Source organism: Phocoena phocoena, chromosome 6 (assembly GCF_963924675.1).
Source record: "Phocoena phocoena chromosome 6, mPhoPho1.1, whole genome shotgun sequence".
In the NCBI taxonomy this organism is placed as follows: domain Eukaryota; kingdom Metazoa; phylum Chordata; class Mammalia; order Artiodactyla; family Phocoenidae; genus Phocoena; species Phocoena phocoena.
Window position 1 is genome coordinate 110,066,274 of NC_089224.1, and position 24,630 is coordinate 110,090,903.

Consider the following 24,630-nt stretch of genomic DNA (forward strand, 5'->3'; position numbering starts at 1 on the left):
ACTTGCCCAAGCTATCACAGTGAGTGGCAAGTTTGAGACTGAGTTTAAGTTTGCGAGATGTCATACCTCATTCAGTCCCCACTGTGTTGCCTCCCCCTCTCACCTGGTTTCCCCATACCAGAGTCCCTGGACCTTTCTGACACTTGACCAATAAACAGTGTAATCTCACTGAAAATGTATGATACCTAAAGGGTTGCTTGTATGCCCTTTACCGGGGCGAAAGTGGGTATGATTGATGTGATATTCTAAGTTGCATTCTCCAGTGGGTTGAGCCCACATCACTAGGGAACCTGGCAGTCTCTCACTGGACAGTGTCTGCAGAATCAGAGGATGTGGGCTGTGTTGGCATGTGAAATAGCATACACATACCTCAAGATCTTTGCTCTTTCCTCCTAAAGTTATTAACTGGGCTGGAAACAGTGAAGGGATCAGTCAGATCTGGGACCATCTGGTCCTGGGGGCCCCAAACCAGGCACCATGTCAGATTCATCTGTCTGCCTTAAACTCCCACCGCCATCCTGCTGCTCCCAGGTGGAGATTCCGCATCCTGCATCTGTGTCCTGCTTTCTTCCCTTGACCAACTTCTGTGGTGGGCCCTTGTCCACCCATCCACCCTGCTTTTAAAAAAATAGGACTGAACTCCAAACTTTAAAAAAATTCAATCTGTATCCAAAATTTTCAGAGAAGAGTTCTCTTTTGGTAACTTGTTTAGAGTTATACAATTTCTTTAACTCACAAATTGCTTTCAAATGAATAAATTTTAGAAATATCTGTCCCTGTTTGTCCTATTCCCAGGGAAAATAAGAAGCAGCTCTTCCCACGTCCAAAACAGTGGTTTTTAAACTTAAGTGTGAGGACTTCCCTGTGGTCCAGTGGTAAAGAATCCACCTTCCAATGAAGGGGACGTGGGTTCGATCCCTGGTCGGGGAACTAAGATCCCACATGCCGTGGGGCAACTGAGCCCGCGCGCCACAACTACTGAGCCTGTGCACCTTAGCAAGAGAGCCCACGTGCAACAACTAAGACCCAATGCAGCCAAAAAGAAGAAAGAAGGAAAATAATAAACATAATTTTTAAAATGTCTAATATATGCACACAGATCATCTGGGGAACATGTTAAGATACAGCCCGCTCCGTATATTCTGATTGTGTAGGTCTAGAACGGAGATCAAGAGTCTGCATTTTAAGTAAGTACCCCAGGCGATTCAAAATAGGTTGTCCATGGACTGTACTTTTAGAAACACGCAGCTCAGATCCCATACTTTAAGGACCTTTATTCTTTCTTTCTTAATATTCTTAATATATTTTTAAAATATTCTTAAATATCAATCGTTCTAATTCCCTGAATTGTTTTAAGACACACTTTTCAATAGTTAATGATTTTTATTTCATCCTCTGGCTTTGCTACAGTTATCCACCGTTCACGTAAATTGCAAATTATGTCCATTTTGGAAAGTTCAAGGGCTTTAGACCTTACTACTTCTAGGTGTGTGAACCTGGACAGAATACTTACCTGTCCCAATCGCTGCTTACCCCCCTGTTTCCTTACCTGTGAAATGAAGTTAAACTACACAAAATTCGTAGGGTTTTTGGGAGGCTTGTGCCTGGCACATATTAAAAGTATAATTCCTTTCCCAAACTGAATGTAATGTAGCAAACACGTTAGTTCACAGTCTTTTTAATTTCTTTGTTTGTTTTCCTTTTTTTTTTCTTCTTTAAGTTAATGGCTTTTAGGTTTAAGGTTGCTTAGAGGGAATCCTTCTCAGGCCTTTCTTCATTCTAGTAAGGAGATTGAAGCTCTCTTATTTGCTTGTAACAGAATGGTTTTTGTATCTTGTGAATAAGCTTCAAAGAGCATCAAAAGCCAGATCTGGAAAGAACAGTACTGGTTTAATTTGGTGCTGTGCAGCTTGACGATGTTTTCAATATTCGTTGCTGCTAATTCAGAGTGTTTTGCCAGACCTGTTCATGTATGGTTTTATAACTAAGTTTTAAAAGACTTGGACACAGTTTATAAGCATTACTCATTTTAAGAGTTTTTAAAGGGATAAAGTCATTTTATTTTATTTATTTATTTAGGCTGCGTCTGACCTTCACTGCGGCATGCGGCTATTTAGTTGCAGCATGTGGACTTCTTAGTTGTGGCATGAGGGCTTCTCTTAGTTGCAGCATGCGGACTTCTTAGTTGCGGCATGCATGCGGGATCTAGTTCCCCGACCAGGGATCAAACCTGGGCCCCCCTGCACTGGCAGCGTGGAGTCTTACCCATTGGACCACCAGGGAAGTCCCCAAAGGGATATGGTCATTTTAGACTCAAGAGCAGAATATTAGTAACAGTCATTAGCTTTTTAAAATTAACTTACACCCTCATATAAAATAAAGCACATGCAAACAAATACCTGGGCCTGTATTAATTGATAGAATTCAAGGATATGGTTAGAATTGCAAAAATGTCCATTAACGTATAATCCTTTGCATTAAGGTGCCTATTTGAATACAGCCCATTAAATCTTAAATGCTGTATAATGACAGACTTTATTATAGTCTGGTCCAAAGACCTTTAACTTTCTAAAATGGCACCAACAGTAGTTTTCAGCTCATTTGTACTGGTGGCACCCTTTGGGATTTTATTTTTGGCATTACACTGGAGGTTGAAAGTTTCAAGTAACACTAAACAAACTGGCTATCATTACAAACAGGCTCTCTAGCAGAATGATAGTGTCTCCCAGAATCTAGATGGCATCCACAGTCACTTGTCACCTGGTGGCCCTGTAGCCTGGTGTCTCCAGGCGATGGGAACTGCTCTGTCTTCTTAGGTGCCTCTGAGGCCTGACCTGGTACTACAACACAAACCATAGGTCCCTTACTTGCAGTAGAAACACATTTTGTACATGAATCAGAATCTGACAGGACATCTCTAGAAAGTTAATGACACCCTGGCTGAGAAACCCTGTGATATACACTAGTCACATCCAGTCCAATCTTGAACTGTCCTGTACTAGTTTTGGCAGACCTGAGTGAAGATCTTGTTACTTAGCCATTCCGGGTGTACTGAAGATACCCAGGTTTTTGTCACTGCAGGTTAGGCTAGACCACAAACGAGTCCAGCTTTGCCTCTAGAGCTGATCACCGTAGCTGGGGTCTCTTGACCAAGGCTGCTTCTGAAACATATGACAACCTTAGTTATTTAAGCAAAGATATAGATATCCAAAGCTTTAATTTACTTGGAATTTATTCTTGGTGGGAAGGGGCTGCGTAATCCACTGGTCGGGAGCCTGATCCTTGGAGCTAGGTGGACCTGGGTTGAGTCCAGCTCCGCCTGTTTCCAGCCATAGGACTTTGGGCGAGGTGCTTGACTTCTCTAAACTTCAGATTTTTACCTGAAGAATCAGTTAATAATTCTGTTTTCCTCACAGGATAGTTGTGCAAATGGAATGTGGTAATGAACAGAGGGTGCTTCTCACAAGAGTCTGACTCATAGTAAGATCTCAGTACATGTCAGCTCTTAGTATTCATGTGCTCTAAGATGTGTGCTAACTTAATTTTTCTCCCTATTGCAATTTAGTTATCTAACACTATTTAGATAACTTCACTTCCCTATTGTTACTGAAATCTATCTGATTTTATTTATTTATTTATTTTTGGCTGCGTTGGGTCTTCGTTGCTGCCAGCGGGCTTTCTCTAGTTGCGGTGAGTGGGGGCTATTCTTCGTTGAGGTGCACGGGCTTCTCTTTGCGGTGGCTTCTCTTGTTGCAGAGCACGGGCTCTAGGCGCACAGGCTTCAGTAGTTGTGGTGCACAGGCTTAGTTGCTCTGTGGCATGTGGGATCTTCCTGGACCGGGGCTTGAACCTATGTTCCCTGCATTGGCAGGCGGACTCTCAACCACTGCGCCACCAGGGAATCCCGGCAGGTGGATTCTTAACCACTGCGCCACCAAGGAAGTCCCTATCTGATTTTTATTAAATTATTTGATGATTGGATTCCATATGGTTTCCCACTGATCTGGATTTCCAGTTTTGTGCCAAGGAACACATTATTGTGATTACTGTTATTTATTATGTTGTTATATTTTATGATATTGTCTTATCATTAGTTATAAAAAGATTTGAGCCAAGTACAGCAATGAAATGGATTTTAAACAATGGCCCCCCGTGGCACACACCAAACAAGGGAAGACTTCTCTGTTGAAGAAAATGAGGCTTCTTAAAGAAGGGACACAGGCCATGACCCTGATGCGATCTCATTGTGGAGACTAAGCTCCCTTTACAAATTATCAGAAGTTATGTTTGAATTTGAACTTGCCCATCTCTTTTGTCTCCTAGTCTGGATGTATGATTTGACAAATGTGTTGCAAACTTGTGTAGTTGTAATGTGGGTTGCAGCTCTCTGATTATTCATTCCTCAGACTCCCATTGAGTTAGCCTGAATCACAGTAAGCTCACTGAGTATAAATGAGACCAGAATTGATAATTCCAGAGGAATTTGCATTATTCACCAACAGTCTAGGGACATTGGGTTCGCCAGGGCACCGCGCCCAGTGGAACTCACTTGGCCTTAAGTGGTGCAGGTTGGGGGCGCCTCCTGCCACAGAGATGCAGGCCTGCCCTCCCCAACTGCCGTAGTTGTCGGTGTCTTTCTTGGGGTGTTAGGACCGCACTTCCCAACGTTGAGAACCCGTGAATGCCGCGCTTAAAATAACCACCCTCTCTTTCCTTAACCTAGAAATTGGCGGGACCTCGGTTTCGGACCGCGGTAACGGTCCTCGGCCGGCCTAGGCCTTGAGAACGCCGGGAAGCTCTGGGTCCGGGCGCGGCGCGGCGCGGCGCGGAGAGGGTTAAGGCGGCGGGGGCGGGCCTCGCGGGCCGGGCTCCTGGCCCTTTGTTAACAGGCGCGTCCGGAGCGGAGACCGAGACGCGGCCGCGGCCACGGGCGGGCGCGCGGGGCGGCGGGGAGGCGGCATGGCGGGGCCGCGGGGGCCCGGGAGGGCAGGCGGGGCCAGCCGGGAGAGCCGGGCTTGAGCCGCGCCGCGGAGCCAGCCCAGGGCGCCGGCCTCGACGCCGCCGGCACGCGAAAATGTTGGAAATTTGCTTGAAGTTGGTGGGCTGCAAATCCAAGAAGGGGCTCTCGTCCTCCTCCAGCTGTTACCTGGAAGGTAAGCGCGGGGCCGGCGCCGGGACTGGGTCTAGGCGGCCGCGTGTCCGCCGCCGGGCCTTCCTAGGCCTCGCCCGCCCGCGCGCGTTCCCTCCGCTTCCTCTCCCTCCCTGTCCCTCCCTCTCGCTTTCTCGCCCTTTCTCTTTCTCCCTCTTTCTCTTTCTTTCCCTCGCCCGCCCCTGGGCGCTGCCGCGAGCCGAGAGGGTGCGGGGCTCCGGCCCCCGCGCACTCACCGCGGCAGAGCCCATGTCGGGAGGGCGAAGTCGCGGGCCCTGGGCTGCGGGGCTCTGCCCGAAAGTTGGGGAAAGCAAACTCTACAGGCCTGAACGGCCTTGTGAGCCCACGTTGTGGAATTTCCACCGTTAATTAGGAGTTATGTGTCAAAAAGGTCAACCCGTGTTTGTGAAACATATGATTTTCATTAAGTCTCGTGTACAAAGAGCACACGGCTCTACCATTTATGGATACAGAATTTCAAGTGATCTTCCTACTCCCCCCCCCCCCTTATCTACGGACCACGAAGAGGTCTTAGGAATTCTCTCACTTTTGCGGGGCGAAAAGAAAAGTTACCCCGCATTTTAAGAAGGCATTTTGAATGAGTCCAGGGTACTTGGGAGGGAGGAGGATAACCTCCTGTTAAGTTCCTTCGGTAAAGCCTCAGAGCCCGGAGCGGTTCACTTTCGCCCTCTTTCCATTCTACTCTCCTTTTCTTCTCTAATCCCATTTTTTTCTTTCCTGTTTATTTGTCTTTGTTTTCTGTCTTAGTAAGGCGACAACTGAAAAAAAAAAAAAAGCGCCAATTGAGTATGATGAGTGGACCTCATCTTGTAGCTTCAGGGTGAACCTGAAATTTATCTGATTTGGGGACTGGTCGTCCCAGACTGCTTGCTTTCAGCGGAAGGGCTAATTGTACTTCAGAGATGTAATCCTGCTTGCATTTGTTTGTCATTTTCATTCAGGACTTGAAATAGGAATAGAAACGTAAAGCTCATTTTAGAACAAGTAGAATTCCTGCTGCCGTAGTGCCATGAAGTTGTAATGTTTTTCTTTTTAAAATGAAGGCGAAGTAAACGGAGGCCTTGTTAATCGTCTAATCTAGTTTTCTTTTCTTTCCAACTTTTTGACTTGAGGGTCTGCCTGAAGTCACATACATGTGCAGCTCTAACCATAAACTCCAGTGATACAGGTGCCCCTCTTGCCGTGAGATGTGTATGTTGTTAGCCCAAGGTTAGTCCCTTGGAGGAGATGCATCCAGATGGAGTGGGCTCACAAAATCTAGCATTTAGAGGGGAAGATGGTTTATCTGTCCCTAAAAGTTGGCATCTGAGCCGCCAGAATCATCTTCAGTTAATATGTTGCTTACTTTCCAAGTTGCTCAAAATTCTGGACACATTGTCATTTACATCTGTAATGAGTTAGTGTTAGGCATTACCATCTCCATTTTGCGGATGGAGACTTACGGCAGAGTAGATGAATGGGCTTTTATAACTGCGGTGATGGAAGAAAGGTTAGGTCACAGCAATGCTGTGACATTGTTTTGTTTTCCTGGGAGTAAACAGGAGATTTAGTTCTTACCTGGCTGGTCTAATTATTGTTTTGGGGGAGGGGAGACAAAATCCAATGCGTCTTATTCCAGCGTGTCTTGAAATAATGTTGACTGTCAAGTCTCAAAAAAAAAAAAAAAATTCTGATTACAGCGGACTGCCTTGCATTAAGGCTTCATCTAGGAAGGTATCACTCTAGGAATTCTTTTTTGTGACTGAGTTTTCCTTCTTTCATTGTTATGGTTAACCGGAGAAAGTCAATGGAATTACTGTTTTGTAGTTGAGAGAATTTAACAAACCTCAGTGATCGTTTCTTAAAGACTGGATGTGCTATTAGTCGCTTGGGAAAAACACTTGCCAACATCTGGATAAGTAATCCAGGCCTTTTGTTTTTACTGACATCCTCAATCAGTCAGTCAGTGTTTAATTGACATGCACTAGGGACCCAGGCATCCCGAGTCACGGAGGAAATTGAATATGGTCAAGTTTTCCATTCTATCAGAGAAAGTTCAGCCATAAGTGCAACTTGATCACGCATCTGTTGCTACTTGGGCCTAGCTGTCAAAGCAACAATTATTAAATGTTTACTGTGTTCCAAGCACTGTTTCAGCATTCTGTGTGATTTAATTTGCTTATTTCTCATGACGGCCCTTTGGTTACTTCCATTTTATAGATGAGGAAGCTGAGGCATCTGAAAGTTAGGAAACATGTCTAAGGTCACAGAGCTAGCACGTGGTGGTGCTGGGATTTGAACCCTTGCTGTCTGGCTCCAAAGAGCCCAGTTTTAGCCAGTATATGCTTTACCAGCTGTGACTGTTTATATCCTTTGGAACTCTCTGTGGATGTTAAAACGGTATCTTCAGAAACACTCTAAAGCCTGAAACAAGGATATTCTTTTTTTCTCTTCTAGAAGCCTAATACTGATAAAAATGATTACCTTTAGCAGTAGATGTATATTAAAATAGCTGTACATCATAAAAAATTCTAAATAGGAGAGTGAAAAGAAAATTCTGTCCTTTATCCAGTTTCCCTACCCAGAAGCCTCACTTGAGTTTCTTGTGTGTCCTTCTAGAAACATTTTATGCATATATAAGCAATCTATAGCATTTAAATTTTGTGCTCCAACTTTGTGAAAGTATATGTTTATAGCAGTAACTATTCACCATGACCACATTATGCTTTACAATCTTAGGTTTACTTCAAGCACTGAATTTTCTGATTATTTCTTCCCTCTCCTAGAGGTGTGAAAGAAAACATGAACATTAGCCAATTGAATTCTTTTTTTTTCCAGTTTACTTTTATTTATTCATGTATTTGTGTTTGCGTATACGGTGCATGAATGTTGTACATGGGCATGCTAGTTCTGTACTGTGGAATCAAAAACTAATGTCTGTGAAGTGAACTCTTCCTGAACTTTCAAAATTTATTTTAAGGGCCCACTTTTAAACGCTTCTTTTCAGCAGTTAACTTTCTGGTGAATGCTTTATGTGGTGCCAGCCTCACAGATACACTTTTAGAACTTATGCCTCAGAGAAGCTTATGCTCTCTTTCTAAATACTCTCTTCTGAGGTCATCAGATACTTCCCTTGTTTAGTAACAAAGAAAATCTGAAGCTCTTTCTGTAACCAAATAGAAAGCCAGTCAGTCCTTTTCATTTGGGGTTACGTTGAAATTGTTGAGCATTCATGATGCGACAGTTCTTTGGCACCAAGCACTTCATGGACATCCTCACTTCATTCTCATACCAACGCTATGAGGTTTCTAGAGAAGAGGAGGAAGAAGGGCCCCAGTTCACTTTGGTTGGAAATACTTTTGAATTTGGAGTCAGGCGATCCCAGTTTTCATCTCTCAGCTTTTCTGTTTTCTTACTTCGAAAGACCGAGAGAACAAACATTCCGTCCAGCCCACCTTCAAGGATTGTTTTGAGGATCTACGAGATGATTCAAGGGAAAGTGTTGAGACCAATAAAGTGCTAAACGTATGTATTTATACTGATGTGAGGTTCTTTTGAGATGTCCTTAAATGAAGGCAGTGTTATGGCCAGGGTATTGCCAAGGTCCCATTCTCACGTGAAGCGCGCAGCTCTGGAGCCAGCCCGCCTGGGCTCAGATGCCGGCCGGGGCCCAGATGCAGGTGACCATGGGCACATTGCTCTCTGAGCCTGGTGTTCTCATTTTTAAAATAAGGCTCAGAGTAGTCCCTGCCTTCTTGAGTTGGGAAATTCACATGAGAGATTTCATTTAAATTGTTTAGCACAGAGCAAGGTGTTTGCAAATGTTAGCTGTTGTCATTTTAAGTAAATATTTCACAGTCGAAAATGGTGGCATTGCCAGTTTCGCTAATGGCTGAAGTGTGATGGTAGAATAGAGCTAAACCCACCCATAGTTTTTCTTGTTGTTAATAAAACAATTTGTTTCCAAGTTTGCTTTGATGCATATAATTAATACTCCCTGTCCTTGGTTTTAAGGAAAAGTATCTTCCCTTCCTCTGACCCTTTTTTTTTAAAATAAATTTATTTATTTTTTGGCTGCGTTGGGTCTTCATTGCAGCATGTGGGCTTTCTCTAGTTGTGGTGAGCGGGGACTACTCTTTGTTGCGGTGCGCAGGCTTCTCTTGTTGTGGAGCACGGGCTCTAGGCGCACGGGCTTCAGTAGCTGTGGCTCGTGGGCTCTAGAACGCAGGCTCAGTAGTTGTGGCGCATGGGCTTAGTTGCTCCGCGGCATGTGGGATCTTCCCGGACCAGGGCTCGAACCTGTGTCCCCTGCATAGGCAGGAGGATTCTTAACCACTGCGCCACCAGGGAAGTCCTCTGACCCTTTCTTATTCCCATGGTGAATATTTTAATTGTGAAAGAAGAATCCCATTGGTTCATGGTTGGCATCTTATTTCTTCTCTCTAGAGGCAGTATTTCCACAGCTCCAAACATATGAAAACTGAAAATTTCATACTACTTATTACCTTTATTGCAAAATCAAATAGTAATTTTGCCAGTGTAATCACTGGTCTGAAATAGAAACAGGAAAAATCATTGATGGGTAGGTTTTTAAAATCCATAACATTGTATAACATGATGACTATAGTTAACAATACTGTATTGTTTATTTGAAAATGGCTAAGAGAGTAGATCTTAAACTTAAAAGTTCTCATCACAAGGAAAGTAATTTGTAACTATGTATGGTGATGGATGTTAACTAAATTTCTTGTGGTAGTCATTTCACAGTATATACATATATCAAATCATTATGTTGTACACCTCAAACTCATACAATGTTGTATGTCAATTATATCTCAATAAAACTGGAAAAAAGTAAAACCAAAAGTATGTATAACAAGAACTGAAGATCAAATGAGACATTGGAAGGATTTAACTTTTCCTCTGTAATGGTGAATCATAATTAAACACCCAGAAGAATGACTTATAAAATAAATTCTTAGGTTAGTTGTGTTTTGTTTTGTTTTGTTTTGTTTTTGCAGTATGCGGACCTCTCACCGTTGTGGCCTCTCCCGTTGCGGAGCACAGGCTCCGGACGCGCAGGCTCAGTGGCCATGGCTCACGGGCCCAGCCGCTCCGCGGCATGTGGGATCTTCCCGGACCGGGCCACAAACCCGCGTCCCCTGCATCAGCAGGCGGACTCTCAACCACTGCGCCACCAGGGAAACCCTTGTTTTGTTTTTTACTTTTTTTTAGTGGAAAACTTTTAAACCTGTAACAAAAGCAGACAGCATAATGAACTTCCTTGTACTCATCGCCCATCTTTAACATTTATCACTTATGGTCAGTCTTGTTTTCTTGCCTAAACCATTTGGAAGAATAGCTTGCTAGTAACTGACTTTCGCGAGACTAACTTTGTCCTCGGATAATGACAGTTGTTATTCTCTGAAATTGGTTTTCAAATCCTTCTTTCTTTTTCATTCATTCATTCATTTATGGCTGCGGTGGGTCTTCCTTGCTGTGCGCAGGCTTTCTCTAGTTGCGGCGAGCGGGGGCTACTCTTCGTTGCGGTGTGTGGGCTTCTCATTGCGGTGGCTTCTCTTGTGGAACATGGGCTCTAGGCGCATGGGCTTCAGTAGTTGTGGCACGCGGGCTCAGTAGTTGTGGCTCGCGGGCTCTAGAGCGCAGGCTCAGTAGTTGTGGCGCACGGGCTTAGTTGCTCCACAGCATGTGGGATCTTCCCGGACCAGGGCTCCAACCCGTGCCCCCTGCATTGGCAGGCGGATTCTTAACCACTGCGCCACCAGGGAAGCCCTCAAATCCTTCTTTCTTAATCCACACCTTCGATACTTTGTTATACTGTATGTTGGGTGGTGGTGATAGAGAAGACAGACAGAGGGGAGAGTTACAGACAGACTGGGAGACAAAGACAAGAAGTCAAGATAAGAGGGAAGGAAAGGGTGGGGGCTGGGACAGGGGCAGAGTGGGGATGGGGGTTAGCAGGGAAGAGATCCAGAGATGAGAAGGAAAAAGAGCCAGATCATGAGAGAGCAGTGCTGGAGACTGAGTGAGACTGACAGACTGACAGACAGACCGACAGGTGGCTTGTGGATGGGTAACTGGAGGGAGAGCAGGTGAGTCACTTCACCTCTGCTTCCACTTCCTGCCCTCTCAAGTGCACTCGGTACTAGCTGTTATTCACTCACGTTCAGTGACATAAACTTTAGCCTTATTACTCTTAAGTTCTCTTTGGAGACCTAATCCTTATCAGTCTCACCAGTCCTCAAATTTACCTGATAGCATTGTACATTGAATACCTTAAAATTTAATTTGAAGGCGGGCCATGAGTAGAATTAGCCATTGCTTTTTGGAGCCAAAATGCCTGTTTGGGGGTCATGTTCACTTACTCCAGTTAGCGATAGGAATAATAATAGCTAATGAGACCTTCTGGGGAACTTGCCTGCCACTGGGCAGCCCCCTTCACTTAAGTCGGGTCTAAACTGGCCCAGGAGCCTTGATGATGCTTCAAAAGAGAATAGGCATTGTGAAATGAGTGCTTTCAAACCATCCCAGGCCTGGCAGGCAGAGGGGAAGGCTTTCAGTCTGTTGCAAATGGCCTGTGACAGAATAAAAATGCTTTTATGGTTAGCAGGCTCACTGTGGACAGTTTGCATCTGGGCCAGTTACAGGGATCCATGGAACCTTTCGTCGCCCACAGACAAGAAGTGTGTGGAGGCATCGGGATCTCACCGGGTGTCTGCCTGTTAGGAGACTGTAACAAATCCTATTTCTTTTGAAAGCACAGAGAAATGTACTTTCCTGTTACACCTTGTTTTAGGATCTTGGCCGTGGTTTACATTCCATTAAAAAGTTACTGTATTTCCTAGATCTTTATAAAAGTTTTCCTGGTCAGGTTGCATTTGCTTTTCATCTTTACTGTCTGTCATTTCCGCTTTTCTTAATTCAGGTTAACAGATAATTAAGGTGCACTCTTCAATCATGACTTAATATTTTTACCTTCTTGCTAAAGACGAACAAGTACAGGGTGTTCTTACACCTGAGTTCATTTTAAGAAACACTGAGCGGTGGTGCTGTATGTCCTGCATTGCATTAGGCAGGTGCTGAAGACCCTGATAAGAATGCCTGGTCTCTGCCCCAAAGGAATTCACATTATTGTGGTAACAATAATACGAGAAGGAATAATTATCCTGTAGTGCAGTGCCCTGGTGCCAGGTACTGCTCCCGCATTCGTGCAAAAATCCTCTGCCTGCAGTATGCGTTGACCCCTCCTGACGGCCCAGCTAGGTTGAAACCATAGTGCAGTTGAGAAACTGAGGCTCAGAAATTAGTATCTTAACGACAGGGTGGACTGAGATTTGAACAAGGCTTGTCCACCCTGGAGCCCAGGCTTACTGTACTGCAAGGGACATGGGAACAGATTCCTTACTGTGTCCCTATCAGACACCAAGTGCTCCCCCGATGAGGTGAAGGGGAAGTAGTCAACGGGAGGAGAGGCGGTAGGGAGGCAGAAGGACCCATCAGAGGTTTCCTAGAGGGCGTGAGGGCGCAGGATACGGAGTGGGCTGGGAAGGCGTTCCAGGGGGAGTGACTGGCCCTTGTCCAGGTGCACACAGCTGAGGCAGCAACAGGGAAACTGCAAGGCATTTGGGGAGGCTGGGTGAAGAGTGGGTGTCGGGGGGGAAGGTGCTGCTTCTGGAGCGCCGACTTCTCCTGTAGAGGTGGTGGCAGTAACAAGCCCAGCCGTTTTCTGAGGGCCCGTTTTACCCGCTAGGAGCGGTGTCGCCTGCATTATGGGCAAACTGCCGCTGTCCTGCGAGGCGCACGATAGCACTGTTCCTTCCGTTGCCACAGGTGACAGCGCGAGTATTGAGAAATGTGACTGAGCGTTGACAGGCAGAGCTGCCTCCCAAGGTTTCTGTTCTGCCTCTTGGCCAGCAGCCATCTCAGTGGGTTTTAACAGAAGAGTGACTTGGTCAGATCTGTGTTTTAGAACGACTGCTCTGGCGGCAGTGTGGAGGCGGAACGAAGGGGGGGCGTCCAAGGGGGAAGCCAGTCAAGGGTGTGGTGGGGCATGGGAAGTACGGGACTGATCAGAGGTTTAGGAGGGAGAGTGGCCAGGCTGTGGGTGTGCACTTACTGGGATGAGAGGGAGGGGGAGGTGTGTGAATGATGGGGTTGAGGATGGATTGAAGACGGTAGGGTCTTATTTTATAGTGGTCTTTATACTTCATTTGCAGTAACTGTAGACTTCTTTGACAGTAGATTCTTAGAAGGTGACACAAAATTCCTTTGATTTTTTTTTTGCTTTCTGGTGGCGGGAGGGGGGCAGGGACTGTGTACCTTCGGAAGGGAGCACTGTGTATCTGGACTGCCGATGGGTACAGAGGTTAGGATGGAGAATTCTGTTTTCTAAAATTGGCTAGGAACATTATAATGTAAAAAGATTCCCAGACACAGTTAGACCATGGGCTAATTTAAATAACTTTATTTTTTAACTTTTTATTTTTTAAAGGAGATTTCTCTAAGAAACCCATTTAATTTATTACCTACAATGCCCCTAAGTGGGAAGTAATACAACTGCATTTATCTAAAAAGAAAACTGAATAATGCGGGCTTTGCGCTAATTTATTGCAGCCCCCTTTCTAGGCCCCTCTCCCTGTCAGGTTACTGGGGTTCTAGTGAACCAAATCTGTAGTGTAGCAGTTGTGAACCTGCAAGGCCCTCGGGGTCTGGTGTGGAATTCGGAGCCTCCATGTCCTTGGATGGAAAAATATTAAAACTTTATTTCACTAAACATAACTGAAAATTAGTATATTATTCTTTTTGAATGTAGGTAACAAACCACAGTAATATTAGCAGTACTTGTGACGTTGCCACCAGTAGAAATCAGATATTTTCATATCATGTAACAATTGTAATTATTACTTAGACTCATTACTACTTTGAACTGACAGTAGCTACTACTAGAGCTTGTTATTTAAGGTGTTAATAAAGGAGCCTCTATTTAATGCATTAATAAAGAAGCACCGTATCACAAATTACTTCTTTAAAAATATTTTGAGGACTGTTTCCCTTTGCGGTGCTGCATATGTGTTTGATGCATGTACAAACTGTATTCTGAGAAGGAGTCCCTGGGCATCGCCAGAGGGTCCACAACACAGCCCAACTGAAGACCCCTCCCTTAGTAGCCTTGATGTGTCAGGCTATAGCCTTGGGTCCCGGTGTTAACCCTGCTTCTCTTGCCAGGCACGGTCTGGTTCAGGGTCCACCTCCTTCCTACTGAGCTCGCGCCCCTCACAACTCCTGGCCCTCAGTGTCTGTGTCCTTACCAATTAATCCGCAGGACAGCGCCCGTCTTCTGTTAGACTTTTGCTTTGAAGGTGTGTCAGTTTTCATGAACTGTGTTTCTCCCACAAGGAGCAGAGGCTGTGTGATAATTCCTTGCATCGTTACCACGTTGCCCTACCCCTGCTCCCCAGCAGCTGACACAGTGTTTTGGGGCGCTGGGAACATTTTGTTCAGAGTGAGAACTTAATGCCAAGGCTATATTCAGCTAAACTTGTTTTTTTTTAAATAATTTTAACTGCTCCGGGTGAGGGTGTAAATTACAAAATAAAGGACCTTGCAGAATGTAGATAAAATGGCTTTCATCGAGTTCAAATTGTGGGAAATAATACTTTTCCTCTAAGCTCATATCATAAAAAGTTGTATTAGACTGTTAAATAGTCTGAGCGTGATCTCATCAGCTGGAACCGAGTATGAAATAAAACACGAAGGCTTCCTTCTTTTCTGAAGGATCTGTTTTATAGATTTTTAAATTACAGAGATTCCTTGAGCTAGAGCATAATAATGAAGGGCCCACAAAGGAAATAAGACTAAAGCAACCAGGGTTTCAATGATTGAATGTGAGCAAAAGTGAAGGGAATGTTTATCACCCGCGACTCGCCCCACCCTCGCGCCCCTCCCCCACCCTGAACCCCAGTGAGAGCCCCAGTGTGGATAGTAATGACTGCCACAGAGCTGGCTGCTCTCACTCTAGAAGGAACCGAGCGCCAACAGGAAGGTAGGAAGCTTCCCAGGGATGCTTTTCCTGGAGGTGAAGTCTCCCCTCCCCTCCCCTCCCCTCCCCTCGGGACTGCAGTAGCCGGTTACTTCCTCCTGCTTTTTGCCAGTGGCAGCTCCAGCAGCAGCCCCTGAAAGTCTAGACAGATATGCCATATGGGAGAATCTTTTGTAAACATTTTTGATCAGTGACTCACAACTTTAAGAAAGGATTATCTTTGTATAAAATGCTCTTTAAATTGTACTTTAAAGACCCAAGCTGTTTTCTTAGAATACTGTCCAAATAAGTTAATCACGTACAGATCCAGTGCATTCTATGGCATTGTTCTTACAGAATTTTCAGTTTGCTATTCTCATAGTTGGAGCCATAGCTTTTTAGAGCTTTGGAGGCATTTTTTTAGATAGCACCATTCCTGGTATATGACTTTTCCTGAGTTTCGTTGGTGAGTAGGAACCTTTTCATTAAAGATGCGGTGAAATAACAAAAGGATTTTCAATGAGATGGGAGACATTTTTGAAGATATAAAAAATATTTTTAAAATATAACTCAGGATGCTGCAGAAAGCGTTAACTAAACCTTTTAAGAATAGTAGATGCTAAGATTCCTTTTTCCACTGGCAGAACAGAAGAGGGGAGCTGTTTGGGGCATCCTTTTTTAATGAATCCTTTGAGCTTCTTTAGGGGGTCTAACCTGGGACTGGCAGGAAGTTCATGTATTAAGCAAGGAAGATTTAAGTACATTCTGCAACTCTGGCCTTGTAAACTGTGATCATTTTTAAGGTTGACAAGCATAGTTCACTGTGAAATGAAGCAAGGAACTTGGCATTTATACATTGTGAGTCAATTTTGACATCAGCCTGGATTGGGAATTCACTGGAAGGTTTTGGTGTTCGACTGCGGACACACTTCAGTGTCTCGATCCAGAGGCAAACATGAGCAATACTTCCCTTTGGGCTTTGGCCATTAATTTGTGGAATGGAGCAAGAATTGGAGAGGAAAATTGAAAGGCTGCCTTGGATTTCCTGACGTCCTGTTGAATCAAAAAGCTGTGGGAGGCCCTTTCCTTCCTGACAAAGGCCTCATCCCCTCACATGAAATTCTCAGCATCTGTCTCCACGTTAGGGACAGTCCCTCTTTAACCCATACTTTTAAGTCGACAGTCACCCCTGAGCCAGTATCTGTGTTCTGCCTATTCCAGGTGTCTTCCAGGCTACTTCCCCTGATTATGTAACTTTGATCAAATCCAGATGCTGCAGAATGTTTGATAGAAGAGGTCAAATGGCATTTGAGAAGAAAAGCATTTCTGTATTCATGACTTTGCTTTAATTTCCTGTGCAGGCCTGGTGCGCGCAAGTCGTGTGCTCATGGCCACGAAGTTGGGACACTGGAGGGGAATGCACACATACTCTTTCAGGACAGCTTGAGGAGATTCCCTCCCCACCCTGTGTACTTTTTCATGTTAGATGATCAATTACATAAGTGTCCGCTGGCTTCTATGTATGACAGGTTTTTTTATTTTTGTAATTGTTTTCTGATTATAAAAACAATCCACGTTCATTGTGAGAAATATGCCAAAATACAGAAAAGAATAAAGAAAACTTAAAATGTTCGTAATCCCACCACCCCAAGTTAAATTACTGTTAATGGTACTGTTAACATACTACCATGCATTAACTACTGTTCACATTTTGATATAGTTCCTTCTGGACTTTTTTTCAATTTTTATGAAATGGGGGGTTGTTTTAGTATATTTCTAAGTTATTAGATATTTGTTCCAAAAATATTTTGAATGGCTTTACGAATGTATTCTATTTTATCGATGGACCACGAACTAACTTATCTCGTGTTGCTAAATATCGTGTACCTTTCCTTTTCTGTGCTGTTACTTAAAAATCAGTATATACAAATCATTGTGTGGGTCTCCTGGGATAAATTCCTAGCAGTATGTCAAAGGTGATGGAATTCTTTAAAGACTCAGTTCGGTTTACATTTCCAGTTTTTCTCCTAAAATGTTACAGCAATATCTATACCAACTATTAGCATTGTATGAGAGTGCCCGTTTCATTGAAGTTTTACCCTGTTAGCCTCAAGAAAATGCCCCTGCCCAATTTCATGGAGAATTTGCATTTCTTTGATTATTAGGAGGGTAGACGTGCTTTCTGTGTTTAACGGTAATTTAAATTTCCCGTGTGCTGCTTATTCATAGTTTTGGTCTATTTTTCCATAGAGGAGGGTTTTATCTTTTCCTTTTGATATGCAAGAGTTCTTTTATGTTAAGAATCCTTTGCCTTGGACATATATACACTACCAAACGTAAAATAGATAGCTAGTGGGAAGCAGCCGCATAGCACAGGGAGATCAGCTCCGTGCTTTGTGATGACCTAGAGGGGTGGGATAGGGAGGGTGGGAGGGAGGGAGAGGCAAGAGGGAAGAGATATGGGGATATATGTATATGTACAGCTGATTCACTTTGTTATAAAGCAGAAACTAACACACCATTGTAAAGCAATTATACTCCAATAAAGATGTTAAAAAAAATAAATGAGTAAAGAAAAAAGAAAAAGAATCCTTTGCCTAATAATTTTACTTAATATGGACATAACGACAGTAGAAGCTCTTTTGACTTGCTTTCACCGAACTGACTTGTTGAAGCGACCGGCGGCTTGGCTTCCTTCGTAACACATGCCTCTCTGGTGCCCGTGGGGTAGGGCAGCATAACACATGCTTCTCTGGTGCCCGTGGGGTAGGGCAGCCACTCCACTACCACACATTGCTCCCACCACCTGAGTCACAGCCACACCCAGAGCCACTTGTGTTTCTTTCTACACCTCTTTATTTCAGATACACTTGTTGCTTTAATTACTTGGTTAATATGAAACCAGTGAAATCCAAATGTGAACGGAGATTTGTCTCTATGAAAATTTAAGTGAATGTTTTAGATAGCCTCTGTAAATGCAGGTAACTTTTTAAAAATTGCTACAGGACTAGGTGTGAGTGACACACCTATAAACGTCGGAAGGGATTGTACTGGGATGACATATCGAACGGCTCCAGCTTCTTCTTCCACCTGTAGGAAGCTGAAGTGAGATGATGCATTATAGGTAGGATGGTAAGACAACATCCAACTGTAAACACATACCCACACTCAAAAGGACAGTCCTTGGCCCTGTTGTCAAGACTAGCAAATCAGTGTACTTTCAGGTGGGGTTAGGGGATCACAGATTTTAATTTTCAAAAATTCCCTGCTTTGACCAGGTTTTTTTGGTTAATCGGTCAGTCTGTGATCACGATGGCACTAGATACACTTTTAGAGCTGCTGTAAGTAAGTACTCAGAGAACAGGGCCTAACGCATCACTAAGCCTTTTGCACATTCTAGGAAATGGTAGTGTTACAAGACGCTCTTCCTTGAAATTATCTTTGCCCTCAAGATTCATAAAATGAAATTACCAAGCACAGCAGTGACGTAATTGGGGATTTTCTCTTTTAGAAAAACAATTCCTGAAGGTTCACTGTAGTCAGTAGTACAAAAGCTAGAATTGAGAGGCCTTCTTATTTATGTTCTATTGGTTTATTCCAAAGAGATAGTTTAAAGAATGCTTGTTTCTGAAAGTTCTCCAGTTGTGTTCCTGGAAGTTAGGCTAGTCTCTCAGATGTACCAGGTGCCTCCAGTGTCTTTTTTGAAGTGAGTACTGCAGAATCACGCCCATCCCTGAGCTGGGTGTTACTGCCCAAGAAAAGATGTTTGGGGGTCCTCTAAATCCATAAAAAGGGAAATTTAAAACAATTTTGTTCTGTTGCCATTTATGTTTGGTGTAAACAGATGGTAGGTCTTTCCATTCTTCTCAAATTAGAATTTTCCCCTTTCCCCCTTTTTAAAAGTTTGATTTCTTAGCCATAATATTCTATAACTGTTAAGATCTACTTGGAGTAGATTTGCTGGCGTGAAAGGACCCATGGAGAGTTTGAACACAGTTCAAAAAAAAAAGAACGACAAGAAAAACCTTCAGGAAAAAATATTGAACCGTATTTAACCCTGTAGTGAGTAATAGTCACACATTCCTAACGTAAAAGATGTTGATTGGTTTTCAACTTTTAGAATCTACCTATAGACAAAAATGAAAGACTTTATTAAAGAATAGAAGAACAGAATTTCTTTTACACAAAGTGGAAGGAAATGTAAAGAAGGCCATACTTTGAGTGTAGAGGGGGGAAAGCTGGAAGGAAGGGTAGGATGTCAATATCCTTATCTTGTGAGGTAAATAGTTGAGAGATACGGTCTCTAGCAGGAAGAAAAAGAAATAAAAGTGTAAGTCTGTTACGGAAAATGCAAAGGTGACCAGTAGAGGCTGGTGCAGGAGAGATGGGGGGGAGAGGGAACAGCGATTATAATGATATAGCTTCTGTTCAGAGAGATGGAGGTGGTCACCAAGAAAACAGCTGTTGCCTCTGGGTGTAGAGGGGAGTGGGATGGAAACTGTTTGTCCTTCATTATAAGCTCTTCAGCACTATTTGACTTTTAAATTATGCACGTTTATTAACTTTCCTACATTTAAAAATGTTTTAAGGCAAGAAACTTTTGCTCCGTGTTATAACATAAGCAACGGCAAACACGTGTGAGGATGGACTGTCTCTGTTTCTAGTTGAATTTTTTGAATTAGTAAACTTAAAAAGTTTAAGCCATTTGGGAGCGGTAGTTACCACTCTGGAATGCAAATATTTAGGGTTTTTCACAAGATTTGGGAAAGGAAGAGTCCATTTTTTTAATCACCTTTCTGATTAATAGCTAATACGTGCAGATGTTAAATGAAATAAATTAAGAACATATATAATGTTGGATACACAGACTTTTTTGCTCCTGAGAATAAAACTTTCTTCCCTGTTTCTTTCTTCTGTTTCTCTCTTTCTCTTCCAGAAGCCCTTCAGAGGCCAGTAGCATCTGACTTCGAGCCCCAAGGTCTGAGCGAAGCAGCTCGTTGGAACTCTAAGGAAAACCTTCTCGCTGGTCCCAGCGAAAATGACCCCAACCTTTTCGTGGCACTGTATGATTTTGTGGCCAGTGGGGATAACACTTTAAGCATAACTAAAGGTAAAAGATCTGTGGGCAGCTGGTGATCGTTGCAAGAGACAGAAATCCGGGGAAGCCGGAGCCGGACTGGCTGCCCCTTTGCTGGCGGAAAGAGCAGCTTTAGTTTGGAATGCAGAGAGACCCGAAAAACTAACAGCATCCTTACAAGCGTCACTCTTCCTTAAGGAGAAGAGTTCCTGCATAGTTCTTGGCAAAAACAGAGCTTTCCCTATTTTATATTGAAAAAGACATCTGGACCAAACACTGAAAACACTTTTTTTTTTTTTTTTTTAAGAAAAAGTATCTTTCCACTAAAAGCTTCCTTATATTAGAAACAAAACACTTGAGTAATAGATTTATAAAAACTGAGGCTATATATTTATCTGCATATTCAATATAAACAGGAAGCTTCATACTCATATGCTTGTAAATACATATATTTATGTGGACTAGTTAAAATGAAATAGGTATTTAGGAATTTGGAGATCTTTAGTAATCATAGAAGAGTACATGAGAATGAACGAATTAGCTTCTAAAACTGATATGTCTGATTTGGTTCTTTTCTTCTAAGGTGAAAAGCTCCGGGTCTTAGGCTACAATCACAATGGGGAATGGTGTGAAGCCCAAACTAAAAATGGCCAAGGGTGGGTCCCAAGCAACTACATCACGCCAGTCAACAGTCTGGAGAAACATTCCTGGTACCATGGGCCCGTGTCCCGCAACGCCGCTGAGTACTTGCTGAGCAGTGGGATCAATGGCAGCTTCTTGGTTCGGGAGAGCGAGAGCAGTCCTGGGCAGAGGTCCATCTCGCTGAGATACGAAGGGAGGGTGTACCACTACAGGATCAACACTGCTTCTGATGGCAAGGTAGGGGGCCCCAGGCAGGGGAGCCGATGGGCCAGGGTGGGGACAAGAGGTCCTGCCGCTAGGTTGATAAGGTTCTGCAACAAAGCTCAACCAAGAAGATGTTTGAAACAGCAGGCATCATCCCACTAGCCTTGTTAAAGACCCTCCGTTGAGGACCGATCATGTGACGTTACAAGTCCACAGGCTGATGTGGTTCTCTAATTGTCCTGCTGGAGTTTGGGTATCAGCAGGTTCATAAGATAAGTGGATCGTCTGTTGGGTTTTGGACGTATTTCGTACACTAAGACTCTTCCTTTTTTTAAAAAAAAAAAAAAAAGTCTTATTATGAAAGTAATTTATCCTAAGTGAGGAAAATTCACACAATAGATGGTTATTTTTAAAGTGAAAGACCACCTTAATAGCACCTCCCCAAAACAAGTCTGGTACGTGGCTTTCTTTCTATAGATAAAATCACATTTGTGTGTGTGTGTGTGTGTGTATAATACATATATACACACAGCTTTTAAACAAAAATGGGATCACGTCATACCCGTATATTTCCAAACCTGAACCGTAGTTTTGTAAAGGAGTTGATATATATGGTTTTGTGGTCATCATATAAACAAGTCATTAAGAGTCCATGAAGGGAAGGGAGAAATTAACATTTACTGAGTTCCTACTGTTTGCTGGGGCATTTTTCAGTCTTCATTTCTTTTAAACCTCACCTTAGTCCTCAGGGCAGATACTGCTTTCAGCTGCATTTTTGCATTAAAGAAATGAAGGCTTAGGAGGGATAAAATTTCTTGCTGAAGATCACATAGTGAGTAATTGACGGGAACTAGGCTCAGATTCCACTGTCCGCTCCACTGCACCATGCTGTCGTTGAGGGTGTAGGTAGGTGGATTGTCGGGATGGGCCCAGATGGTGTATGTATTTTTTTAATAATATGTAATGCATGCACATGGTTTAAAAAAAAAAAAATGAATTGCCATGAAACATAATTCTGTCTCCTAATTCAGTTCCCCTGCCCAGAGGCAACCACTGTGACCAGTTTCTTGCAGAGTTCCCCAGTATATATATGTTTATATTTTTTAAAAAAACACAAATGATGCCTAATCTACACTGTTCTGCATCTTGCTCTTCCCACCTGACAATATATTTTGGAGATTGTTTTATGGCAGCACATTCAGAGCTGCCTCATTCTTATTGATGACTGCCTGGCATGGATGGACCATCGTTTATTCAAGCAGTCCCCTGCTGGCCGACTTTTAGGCTGTTTCCAATCTTTTGCTGTTATAAATAATGCTGTTGTAAAGTGGATTTCAAACCTTTAAAAAAAAATAGCCCACTGTAAAAAAAAAAAGTTTTACATCACCATCCAGTACACACACTAGGAACAGAAGGTTCATGAAACCCTACTTACTCTTACTGTACGTAATGCATTCTGATACTTTATATACCATTCTGTTCTGTTTCATTTTTTTTGAAATTCCTGGTCATGACGCCCTGAGTTTATTTCATAGACCCACTAGTGGGTCACGACTGGCATTTTGGAAATGCACTGCACATACTTCTTTGTGTCCAGTCCAAGCATATGCAGGGTAAGTTGCTAGAACTGATTGGAGTTTGTGTGTATTTAAAGCTTGTGTAGATATTGCCAAATTACTTGCTTTAGAAATTGTACAGATGTGCTTTCTCACCAGCAATGCTGTGAGAGTGCGTGTTTCCCCTTCCCCTCATCAGCAGTATATTCTCAGACTTGTAAAAACATCCCTGTCGCTGACTGGTAAAGATGGCATCTCATTATGTTTGATATACCTGTGCTTCCTGCGCCATTTACTAAACTCACCCTTTCCTGTGTATTTGAGGTATACCAAATTTGCATATGTATTTAGGTCTGCTCTCTTCCATTGGTCTGTCTGTTCATATGCCAGAATCAGACTTCTAATTGTTATGGCTTTATAATATGTTTTAATATCTGGTAGGGCTAGTTTAGTTCCCTTTTTTTTTTTTCCTGGGCCGTGCCATGCGGGGGGGCATGCAGGATCCTAGCCCCCCCACCCCCCAATGACCAGGAATCAAACCCACGCCCCCTGCAGTGGAAGCGCACAGTCCTAACTACTGGGAAGTAGTGGGGGCTCCTGGGGACTGGGAAGTCCCTAGTTCCCATTTCTTAATCTTGCTAGCATTTTCATGGCTCTCCTCACACATTCATTTGTACCATACAAATGCACAATACGTTTCTTTTTTCAGTGTTCTTATCTGTTGTTTTTTCCCCATGTCTCAAAGTCTCCTGGCTAGAGTCCTTATTGCCAATATCTGATCCTTTTCGTCATTGCACATGTCTTTATACCGGCACTGTAGTCGGTAGGACGGACAGCATAGTCTGCCTTTGATGTGTGACCAGAGGTCGGCATCATCAGCGTGCTTTTCAGGTCACTGTTCTCATCCCCGTGTGGAACTAGGTCCTCCATTCTGGGGGATGTACTCCAGGGTGCTGGGCCCTTTGAAACCTTGGCTTCAGACCACAAGGGTGCCTTTTTAGTGAATTAGAACACCAGGGTGCACCGCCCATGAGGGAGGTGATTTCTTGGAGCTGACAGCTTGCTTCCCATCTGTGCCGTTTATCCAGGGTGAGCCCCGCGGCACCACGGTAACCAGTTGAGGTATGTCCTGAACAGGACGATGGTCCCTTTTCCCTGGAGCTGTTTAATCAGCATCCTTGGAACGGATGCAGGCAAGCATGATCTAGTCTGACCGCTCATTAGCTGGGGGTTGGTCTAAGATATGCTTAAAAGGGGGAGAGCAAAGCCTACGTGGATACATGATCTGCAGAATTTGAGAGTCATCTGACGAGGAAGCTGAGCCCTCTGTCTAAAATCTCATGTGTGCCAGGTGGTTCCCTTCATTCCAGGTAGAGCACAAGGAACCCATTTGATCAGGCTGTATCCGCTACTCATCAAAGTGACCTGGGCATCTTGCCCTCTTCCTTCCCTCCCCGGCAAAGACTCTCCCTTCAGCTGTCCGAGCACCTGGAGACTTCTCAACCCACGGGGTCATCAGGCCACACTCGAGGGGGCTCTGTTGGGTGGGATTATATTCCTGGAATGAGTGGAACAGTGTCAGAATCGGGAAGGGGGGGTATTATAACGACACATGGGACAGTGTGGCCTGGCGTTGAAAAAAAGCTGCTCACATAGCAGAGCTTTGATGCAATCCTTTTTGGATTTCGAAAGGGAAAATTTAAAGTTTGGTGGGAGGAATAGGCTGGGGTTGAATACATTTTAATTCTTATTTTCAAATTAGCTAATCTTTAGAAAACAACTGAATTTAGAAGATTCTTCTCTAAGGCCCCAAAGGATTTCTTTCTGCCTCCACCCTCTTGGCTCTGGTTGACCTCCCTCCCATGTTCCTGAGCTTTCAGCAGCCGTTGTCAGTTGGTCAGTCAGCCCGGGGCCACCGGCTCAGGGCCCAGAACCTAGGACTCTGGGAGTTTCAGGCTAGACT

The 24,630-nt window shown here is 43.7% G+C and overlaps 1 protein-coding gene across 2 annotated transcripts in view; it reads left to right on the plus strand.

Annotated features, from left to right (window-relative positions):
* ABL1 (ABL proto-oncogene 1, non-receptor tyrosine kinase) overlaps window positions 1-24,630 on the plus strand; it is a 132,601-nt gene that overhangs the window by 82,994 nt on the left and 24,977 nt on the right. The window contains exons 1-3 of one of the 2 annotated variants that reach the window (XM_065878548.1): window positions 5,075-5,153; window positions 20,125-20,298; window positions 20,849-21,144. In XM_065878548.1, the coding sequence (XP_065734620.1) occupies window positions 5,075-5,153; window positions 20,125-20,298; window positions 20,849-21,144 (549 nt within the window). Of the gene's footprint in view, window positions 1-5,074; window positions 5,154-20,124; window positions 20,299-20,848; window positions 21,145-24,630 lie in introns of those variants that run through there. The other variant, XM_065878547.1, reaches the window with a different exon arrangement.